Source organism: Vidua macroura, chromosome 13, assembly GCF_024509145.1.
Source record: "Vidua macroura isolate BioBank_ID:100142 chromosome 13, ASM2450914v1, whole genome shotgun sequence".
Taxonomy (NCBI): Eukaryota; Metazoa; Chordata; class Aves; order Passeriformes; family Viduidae; genus Vidua; species Vidua macroura.
The window spans coordinates 15,335,745-15,345,271 of NC_071583.1; the positions used below are offsets into that span (position 1 = coordinate 15,335,745).

At 59.9% G+C, this 9,527-nt stretch overlaps 1 protein-coding gene and 1 long non-coding RNA gene across 2 annotated transcripts in view; one reads left to right on the forward strand and one right to left on the reverse strand.

Annotated features, from left to right (window-relative positions):
* STAB1 (stabilin 1) overlaps positions 1 to 9,131 on the forward strand; it is a 52,794-nt gene extending 43,663 nt beyond the window's left edge. The window contains exons 52-70 of the mRNA XM_053989804.1: positions 58 to 234; positions 739 to 825; positions 1,077 to 1,223; positions 1,394 to 1,459; positions 1,986 to 2,217; positions 2,819 to 2,968; positions 3,549 to 3,653; positions 4,113 to 4,220; positions 4,405 to 4,598; positions 5,222 to 5,366; positions 5,774 to 5,907; positions 6,221 to 6,386; positions 6,609 to 6,715; positions 6,927 to 7,046; positions 7,430 to 7,582; positions 7,703 to 7,822; positions 8,030 to 8,176; positions 8,413 to 8,571; positions 8,654 to 9,131. Coding sequence (XP_053845779.1) covers positions 58 to 234; positions 739 to 825; positions 1,077 to 1,223; positions 1,394 to 1,459; positions 1,986 to 2,217; positions 2,819 to 2,968; positions 3,549 to 3,653; positions 4,113 to 4,220; positions 4,405 to 4,598; positions 5,222 to 5,366; positions 5,774 to 5,907; positions 6,221 to 6,386; positions 6,609 to 6,715; positions 6,927 to 7,046; positions 7,430 to 7,582; positions 7,703 to 7,822; positions 8,030 to 8,176; positions 8,413 to 8,571; positions 8,654 to 8,704 — 2,568 coding nt within the window. The 3' untranslated portion in view covers positions 8,705 to 9,131. The remainder of the gene's footprint in view (positions 1 to 57; positions 235 to 738; positions 826 to 1,076; positions 1,224 to 1,393; positions 1,460 to 1,985; positions 2,218 to 2,818; positions 2,969 to 3,548; positions 3,654 to 4,112; positions 4,221 to 4,404; positions 4,599 to 5,221; positions 5,367 to 5,773; positions 5,908 to 6,220; positions 6,387 to 6,608; positions 6,716 to 6,926; positions 7,047 to 7,429; positions 7,583 to 7,702; positions 7,823 to 8,029; positions 8,177 to 8,412; positions 8,572 to 8,653) is intronic.
* On the reverse strand, positions 3,773 to 5,197 carry LOC128814192 (uncharacterized). Its single transcript, XR_008439288.1, has 2 exons — positions 4,757 to 5,197; positions 3,773 to 3,979 (listed from the first exon to the last, which is right to left on the reverse strand). It is a non-coding gene; the product is annotated as an uncharacterized LOC128814192 (long non-coding RNA).
* Positions 9,132 to 9,527: the final 396 nt, after the last annotated feature.

Here is a 9,527-nt window from a genome sequence, read left to right on the forward strand (position 1 = left end):
GGGCACGGTCACTGTGGGCTCGGGGCTCTCCCTCTGTGTCCCTGTGCTGTCGGGCAGGACGCGGAGCTGCTGCCGCTGCTCGGTAACCCCGTGCACAGACCCTTCACGCTGCTCTGGCCCACGGACGCCGCCTTCAGCGCCCTCCCGGAGAACCAGCAGAAGTTCCTGTACCGCAGGGAGCACCGCGACGTGCTGGCCTCCTACCTCAAAGCACACATCATCAGGGACACCAAGGTGAATGTGACAGCACACAGCCTTGGAGCTGCCAGGGCCACACGAGGTGCCACAGTCTGCTATGGCTGTGTCAGAGTGACCTTGCAAATATTCCGCTGCCACAGAACACACAGCGTAACCGTTGTCTTGAGAACTCCCAAAGCTGTTTGAGCATTTCAGGCACCTATGGCATCATTCTGAACCTCTGGTGGCTGAGCTGAAACCTTCTGTCATCAGCTTCAGGGGAGCTGCAAGGTTCACAAACAGGCTCTTGTGTACAGGGGTATGAGCGAGGGGAGAGTCCAGCTGAGCAAAGCCAGGCCCTGCTTTTTCACACTGGCCTCTCACTGTGCAGGAATCTGGGACTAACCCAGCACAGTTGTGCTGTGCCACCCACACCAGCTTCAGGGACTGCCACATCACACCCCTCTGAGGCTGACCACTGACCCCTGTCCTCACCATGTCTTAACATGAACTGCCATATTTTGCCAGTCTCTCCTTCACATTCTTCATTTTCCCTCTTAGATTGTTGCTGGTAATGTGCCCCAGGTTGAAACCATACGAACCATGCATGGCTCCACCATCTCATTCAGCTGCAGCAAAGCCCATGTGGTGAGTGTTCGTGATTCCTGGCATGATGCCACAACCTTCAGAGAGCACGTGCTGCATGGACAGAGGCCATCCTTAGGAGAGGTGGCTGTGAAAAGTGTTAAATAGGAAGGGTGGTCAAGGACATGTGCACAGAGATTTTGGAGATCTTGGAGTGATTAAGAAGCCATGACAGCCAAAACCAAGCACTTTTGGGTGGTACAGCCGGGATGTAGGGTGTGCCAGAATCACAGGTTGCTTTCTTCCTCTGTTAGGGGGAGATTCTGGTGGGGAACGGCGATGCCACCATCATCCAGAGGCACATGGAGTTCAATGGGGGCATTGCTTATGGCATTGATCGATTGTTGGAGCCACCGGATCTGGGGTCTCGGTGTGACGAGTTCACCTTGATTGAGCTGCAGGTAAGCGCCTATGATGAGCTGAATGAGGCTCTGGGCCACCCGTGCAGCCCCATGCCTGGGAACAGGGATGTCTGGAGGGCTTGCTGCCCTTCCTTGGCAAAGCTCTGAGCAGCCAAGAGAGGCAGCAGCATGTATTGAGTTGTTGTGAGGTTTCTTTCTCCCCTCCACAGGGATCTACAGAGAGCTGTGGACTCTGTGGCTTTGAGCCACCCTGCCCTGCTGGCTCCGTTCAACGGGTAAAGCTCACAGCTTTGTCACCAGGGAGGCCCATAGGGGGCTGATGACAACACCCATGTGCCCCTCATATTTTAGCAGCAAAATGAAGGCTCACCTGTGTGTGGCAAGCCCTTGGCTCAGTCACATGGTCCATGCCTTGCCCCAAGTCATGCAGTAGCTGGGCTAAAAAATATGGGGTCCAGTGGTCTTTGCTGGGTCAGTCCTATGTGGGTGACAGTGGCACAGGGGTCCCTCCAACAGCACTGGGGGTGGCTCTGGGCACTTTATATCAAAAAAGCTCAGCCTGGGAGTGGCTCAGGGATCCCATGGTGAGCAGCCTTGGGAGGCAGTGGCTGTACCCCATTCTCACTGCTGGCTTCTGGCATGTCCCTGAAGTTCCTCTGGGGCTCCATTTTCACCAGCCCCAGCATGTGTTAGGAAGCCTCTGTTGCTTGTCATAAAACTGAATGAGTGGCACGAGAAAAGTCAAGGTGAGTTATTAGTGATCAATGTGGCAATCTCTGTGTTTTGCCTGTTTCCTCACAGGGGGAAACCAGGCACTGCTACTATTATGGAAATCACCTGCTGAGGAACACCTTCCTGTTCCACCACAACTCCCTGCTGCGGCGGCCGTGGCCATCACACTCCTCCCCCTGGGACCCCTTCAGGAGACACTTCTCTTCCAGGGGGCCTCTCAGACGAGGCTGCAGGAGGAGCTGCGTGTCCAGCCAGTGGGTCCCACAGTGCTGTGCCAACCACTATGGCCGGGACTGTCGGGGTAAGAGCCCCTGTCCCGCCCGGCCCTGGCCCCTGTGGCATTACATCCATGAGTGTGCTCCCCTGGAGAAGGGTGGGCAAAGCCCCCGGCAAGGAGCCCCAGCCTGTGGAGGGTGCAGGGAGCAATGCCCTCAGATTATGACAAGAAGTTCCCTTTCCTTGGAGAATATCTTGTCTCTATGAAGAGCCCTGTGCACAGGGTTGCTGGGGGTAGGTGTCAGACATGTCACTCACCTCTAGATGTTGTCAGTGCTCAACCATTCCCTGGCATCTGCCCTTTGTGCCATGGGCAGCTTTCACGTGTTTGGGTGAGTCTACTGTTAGTGTGGGGCAGGACAGCACAGACCCAGCACATCACAGCAGGGCTTCTTCCCAGGCTGGAAGCTGTGCCAAATCTGTCCTTCTTGCCCCCATTCCTAAATTTTCCTGTCATGGGATGTCCCCAGCACTCCGTGGCCAGACTACTGAGCTGTCTGTGGTCCGAGCACCCCGTGAGCAGCAGCTCAGGAGCACCTGCTGTGCAGGGTCTGCAGGTGGCAAAGGGACCCTGCAGCACAGAGTCCCTTTGTCACCAGAGCCTCACTAAGATGCCCCATTTGCAGCGTGCCCAGGAGGGCTGGAGGCGCCATGCAACAACCGTGGGACCTGTGATGACAAAATCGGCGGCTCAGGGATCTGCAACTGCAGCCAGGAGTTCATCGGGACGGGCTGCGAGCTGTGCGCGCCCGGCAGATACGGCCCGGAATGCCGAGGTACCGCGGCTGGGCGGGGGCTGCGGCACAGGGACCCGCAGGACAGGGGGGAGGTGCTGGCCTCACCCCTTTGCAGCCCACGGCTCATAAGGTCACAGCATCAAAGACCCCTCCTCGTTTGTCGAGCACAGCTGAGAGCCCCAGTTTGGGAGAAAGTATTTCACTCTGCTGTGAGCTGGGGGATGCAGAAGGTGTGATGAACCCTGTACAGAAAGAGCATCACCTGGGACATGCTCAGCAGGGATCTGTGCCCATGTGAGACAAGAGCAAAGAAAGGGAAAAGAGAGTCCTCCATCCTCCCACTGCAAACTGGGCTTCACAGGGTCTCAAGGAATGTTTCAGAGTGAGAAACACATTCCAGAGGATCCCAGGGGAGAGGAGTGATGGGGTATTGTGGGTGCAGAGGCTTCTCTTTCTCTGTGAAAGGCATGTGTGACAGGGGGCCAGGACTGGCGGGAAGGGATGTGTCAGGCTCCTGTGCCCACCTTCACACCTCCCCCCAATGCCACATTTCTGCCATGTGGCTGTCCCAGGGCCTTTCCACCAAGGCATAAATGCTGTGTTTGTCCATTCCTCACAGAGTGCAACTGTACTGAGAATGGTGTGTGCAACGGAGGCCTGCATGGCGACGGCTTCTGCTTCTGTGCCGAGGGCTGGACTGGGGAGCGCTGTGAAACCAGACTGGGTGAGGGGTCCTTCCCTGGGACCCACCTGCCCTTCCCTGGGACCCACTGCCACATGGCTGCTTTCCCAGGAGCTGGATAGTTCAAGCAGCTGTTCAGAAATACGCCCAAAAAGGAGCTCTCAGTTGTGAGGCTCATCCTGAGATGTGCTACATGCTCTTGAATTTCACAAGGGTTGGGGTGGTGAGGAAGGGGCAGAGGAGGAAAGCTCTAGTGGATCATGAACAAGTCCCTGAGCTCAGAGGTGCTCCACGCAGGGCTCGAGGCTGAGGTGAAGATCTGAGGTGTGTTTGATGGAGTAACAAACCTCTGTGTTTGGGCAAGGCACCTGCAGAAGAGAACGGAGGGAGGGAGAGAGGTGGGAGTGTGGGACAGATGGGCTGGGGCAGAGGCTGGTGGTGGCAGCCGTGCCCGTGTCACAGCCCTGCAGTCACTGTGAGCCGGCTGTGTTCTGGTTTCAGTGGTGACACCCACCTGCTCTCCCCCGTGCCACGCCCAGGCCGCCTGCCGAGCCGGCAACCTCTGCGAGTGCGACCTGCACTACGAGGGGGACGGGAGAACCTGCTCAGGTACGGGCAGCCACGGGGGCTGGGCTGCAGGGGTGGCGACAGGGCGGGGAGCGGACAGGACGGCAGGACAGTAGGTGACCATCTGCCGATGGCCATGTTGGGGTGACAAGTGGCAGGACAGCCAGGCTGACCCCCAGGACACCTCATGAGATGGTTTAGTTAACCCGGGACTTCCCTCCCGCAGTGATCGACATGTGCAGCCAGGACAACGGGGGCTGTGCCAGGCACGCACAGTGCTCCCAAACGGGCGTGAACGTGTCCTGCGCCTGCGCCCCCGGCTACCGAGGGGACGGCTACATCTGCGAGCCCATCGACCGCTGTGCCGACGGCAGGAATGGGGACTGCAGCGAGCACGCCCGCTGCATCAGCACCGGCCCGGTGAGCGCGACCCTTAAGGCCGGGGACATCCGCGTGCCCGGGAGAGCCGCCCAGCCGGGTGCCCTGGGACAGCCATGTGACAATGTCCCCCCTACTGCCGTCCCCTGCCCCTCCCCTCCAGTGCCCTCAGGTGCTGCGCTCATCCTGCGGGTGCTTACCACCAGGCAGGGGCTGTGCTGCTGTGACAGTTCTGGGGATGTTATGCTGAGGCCGTTTTCCCCCACTCCTCTGTCTAAGGAGCAAAAGCTGTGTCAGTTGTGTCATTCCTGGGCTGGTTTGGGGGCTCCTGGATGGTCCTTCAGGGACAATGCTGGCCATTTTTGCAGAAGAACCAAAGCTGGTCACCACAGGCCAGAAGATGGGACTGGGAGCATGGTGTAGTGCAAGAGCCACGAACCTCAAAGCTCAGCTCAAACAAACAGCACGTGCCAAAGACTCGATGTGACATTGCCTGGGTGTGGGGGTAGGAGAGGCCCTGTGGCCTTCCACAGCTGTGTCACAGCCTCAGCAGGCCATAGAGGCATTCTGAAGGCTCATCCCCATCTCCACAGGGATGCAAGGATCCCCAGCTGGCTTCTGTGTGTTTGCACTCTCACAATTGCCACCCTTCCCTTGTGCTGCAGAACGAGCGGCGCTGCGAGTGCAAGCAGGGCTACGTCGGTGATGGGATCCAGTGCCTGGAAGAGGTCGTGCCCCCCACGGACCGGTGCCTGGAAGACAACGGGCAGTGCCATCGGGAGGCCATCTGCACTGACCTGCACTTCCATGGTGAGTGTGCTCAACCCTGCAGGGCCTGGCATGATGTTCCATGGAGAGGCCATATTCCCTCCTCCTTCACCTTTGGCCTGGAGCTCCCCTCAGGAGAGGTGGGATGGCCAAGGGGACAGGGACTCATCTCTGTAGCTTGGCATGGTTTTCACATTTTCCTTTTCCCTACATGTCATATGGGGAGGGTGAGCCATCCTTGTCTGCTCCATGTGACGTGGCCTCTGGTGGCAGTGGCTCCCATGTGGAAGGCGAGAAGCTCAGAGGAAGCCTCTCCTTCACTTGTGCCTTGTCCACATCCCATCCTCCTTGGCAGTGCTGCCCACGGTCACACAGGGACCCACGTGGCTGCCCAGGGAGCTGGTTCAGTGTGTCCTGTACTAATGCTCCTGGGCTCTGGTATTTTGCAGATAAGACCATGGGTGTGTTTCACCTGCAGTCACCCCGAAAAAAGTACGACTTCACCTACGAGCAGGCTCAGGCAGCCTGTGCTGCAGAAGGTGCTTCTCTGGCCACATTCCAGCAGCTGGCAGCAGCGCAGCAGGTCAGGGCAGGGGTGGCTCTGTCCCCTGTGGGGCTGGGACAGGCCATGCATCTCCCAGGGCCCGGGCCAGCCCAGGGTGACATGTAGGTGGGTGACCTCTCAACCCCTCAGCCAGGCCCTGTTTGCTCCATCTACATCCATGAAACAGGAGGGCTGGTGGGTCTTTCCAGGCACACTGGGATGGGACTTGTGACTGTGCCCAGCACTTTTGGTGTTGGGGGTATGGTGGATGAAGCACAGTGGGAAAGTGCATTGGGGCAGAAAACCTGGGACAGAGCTATTTTTAATCTAATAATTGATTTTCCTCTTCTAGATGGGATTCCATCTGTGCTTGGTGGGTTGGCTGGACAATGGCACAGCTGGATACCCCACAGCCTACCCCAACCCCAGCTGTGGGTCCAGCCGTGTGGGCATTGTGGACTATGGCTCCCGAAGCAACCTGAGCGAGACCTGGGATGCGTTCTGCTACCAGGAGAAGGGTGAGGGGTGCCAGCACTTTCCCTGGGCACAGTCCTGTTGGGCACAAGAGCTGTGTCAGGGCAGCAGGCAGGGAACTGCCCTGGAGCGTGAGGGCAGGTGGGCACACCCCCTCTCCCCATGGCCATGCCCAGAGGGAACGTGATGAGAGTATCCAGAAATCAAAAGGTGCTTGGTGCAGCCAGCACTGGTGAGTCCAGTCACAGCCTGGTGTTCCTTTGCAGATGTGACCTGCACCTGCCGTGATGGGTTCGTGGGAGATGGGTACTGGTGCAGTGGGAAACTGCCCGATGTGCTCGCAGACCAGGACCGCTTCTCCACCTTCTATTCCGTAAGCAACGCTCTCCTGGCTCTGCAGGAGCAGCAAGGCAGAGGGAGGGATCAACTGGAACAGGGAGGAGTTGGGGTTTGGTCTGCCTGCAAGGTAGAGGCTAGAGACAGGGAGTTTCTTTCCAGGGCTGGGGGGGTTCCTGGGCAGGGGAAGGTGATGGCACTGTGCTGCCAGCAACATGCTGATGAGGAAGATCTCCCATCTCTTCCAGATGTTGCTCAATTTTGCCAATGACACAGAAGATGGACTGGATTTCTTCATGTATTTGTCTGATGTCTCTGCTCCCAAAACTCTCTTTGCCCCTCTGAATTCTGGCTTTGCAGACAATGAGGTAAGCAAGCAGGGATGAACTATCATAGCCCCAGAGGAGAGCAGGTGTCACCAAAGCTGGTGTGATGGTGTGAAATAGCCTGGCGAAGGAGGAGGAATGTGGGTCAGAGAGGACCAGTGGATTGGAGGTCTCCAGTCCAACCATTCCCTCAGGAGAGCCATTTAGGTCAGGATGCTCAGAGCCTTCTCCAGCTGAGCTTTGACAATCCTAAGGGTGGCAAATCCCCTCTGCTCTGCACAGTCATTCTCTGCCGTGTTATCTGTGAATGGAGCTGTCTGTGGCCATGGAGAGAGTTTGGGCTTGGGTGGGGGGCTGCACAGTAGCAGGGAAAGGGAGAGACCAGCTCATCCATTTCTCACCCCTGTGCACTGGTGCTTATTCAGACTCTGACAGGAGAAGAACTGAAGCTTCACGTGTCATCCAGCAATGTCATCCTCTTCAGCTTCAACCTCACAACAGGCACCATCATCCCATCTCAGTCAGGACACGACCTCCATATATCAGAGCTCCCAGCAAGCAACAGTACAAAGCACTCAGTAGGTTTAGCCTTGGCAGAGGGCAAAAAACACCACAAGTTTTCACCACATCTCTTTTGAGACAGGGAATGATGGGGAGCCTTTCTGGGCAGGTGACATCATCTGTGTCCTGTGCTGTAGGATGTCAAGGGGATCAATGACACGGTGATTGTGGAGTGGGACATCGTAGCTTTTAATGGCATCATTCATGTGATAGCAGAGCCACTGAGGATCCCACCGCCCGTTGTTCACATTGGCCAGGTGAGTCTGGGGCATGAACAGGGCTGGAATCAGGCCCGGGACTGGGGATGAGGCGACAGAGTCATCCCGAGAACTGGCCTTGTCCTCTGCTCTCTGGCACGGCTCATTCTGGGAGGGCTGCCCACGGTCCCGCTGCGGGGCAGCAGCAGGGGCGGTGCCGTGGCTGTGCCAGGGCAGTGCCGAGAGGGGGCCGCTGTTCCGGCACAGGTGAACGGTGCGGCGCAGGGGCCGGGCTCCGTGGCCGCGGGGACCTTGTCAGCGCTGTGCTTCGCGCTGGCGCTGGTTGCCGGTGCCGGCGTCGCCTACTACTGCGTGAGGAGGCGGCGGCTGCAGGGGCAGTTCGGGTACTACCAGGTACGGGCGAGCTGGGGAGCGGGACGGGGGCCGAGGGCGGTGGACGGAGCCGGGGGGTCGGGCGGATCGGCCGGGGCAGGCGCGGGGTGCGCGGTCCCGGTGCGGGATGGGGGGGGGGGGGGTGCGGTGCCTGCGCGTGAGGGGCCGGCCCGCCAGGGGGAGCCCGCGGACGACAACGGGCAGGCGGTGGGCGGGGCCCGGTGCCGCAGCCCCGCCCACCGCCGCTCCCGCCGCAGGCCGATCTCCGCGGGGACGAGGAGCACGAGGAGGAGGAGGCGCGGCCCCGGCGGGAGCGCGCGGGCCCGCGCGCCGCCAGGCCCCGCCCGCAGCGGCCGCTCGTGGCCATCCCCAACCCGCTGTACGGCGGCCACGCCCCCGACTACGAACCGCTGCACGTGAGCCACGCCCCGCCACGCCCCGCCCCCTCCCCTCCGGCCCGCCCCGCCCCGCGCTGACGCCGCGCTCTCTCCGCCGCAGGACCCGCCCCTGGCGGACGCCGGCACCGACCCCCGCGGGTTCCCGCAGTGACCCCGCGCGGCCCCGACCGCACCGCGCCGCACCGCGCCGCACCGCGGGGAAATAAACAGCTCAGCGCCACCGGCTGTGCCCGCGCCTGCCTCGCCGCCCCGGCCTCCCACCGCCCGCCCCGCCGGTACCGGCCGCCCCCAGCAGGTGGGAGCTCCAGCCCCTCGTGCTCCCGCCCACGCTTGTTATGGCCCCGAACGAGGCGGTGCTCGCTCAAGCCTCCAGCAGCCAGAGCCCAGTTCAGCCGCTCCCAGGGACGTACGGCCCGCAGTGTTCACGTGCAGCATCCCCCGGGGCCCGCCGGGCCCCGCTCCGGTGCCCTCACGCTGCCCGGTGGTCAGGTACGAGTGTCGGCAGTCACCGCCCCAAACACCTTTCCGGGTGCCGCCTGCCTGCACTAGCGCTGTGAGGGCACCGGCTGCTCCGTGCTGAACGCCTCAGCCTCGCTCTTCAGCCCGAGCTGCGTTGGCCGTGCCCCCAGGGCAGGCAGAGGAGCCCCGCTGAGCGCAGGGAGCGGGTTAGTCAGTTAGTTACACATGCTGCAGACGTTTATTGAGCTACACACTACACACAGCACAAAGACAAGTGCACATGCACCTACTACAGGTGTTTGATTAGAGCAGCCACGTTAACAGACTGTCCAAGCCACTGAATTGAGCACAAGGCATTTTGAAAGTGTGCAATAGGCTGGCACATGGCACAAAGACAAGGCAGTGACACACAAGTGACAGACTGACAGGCCAGCCTGGCACAGCACGGGGGAGGAACAGGTAGGAGAAGATTGTGTGTGTGTGTGACTCACTGAGGATTGCTGACACATGCAGCA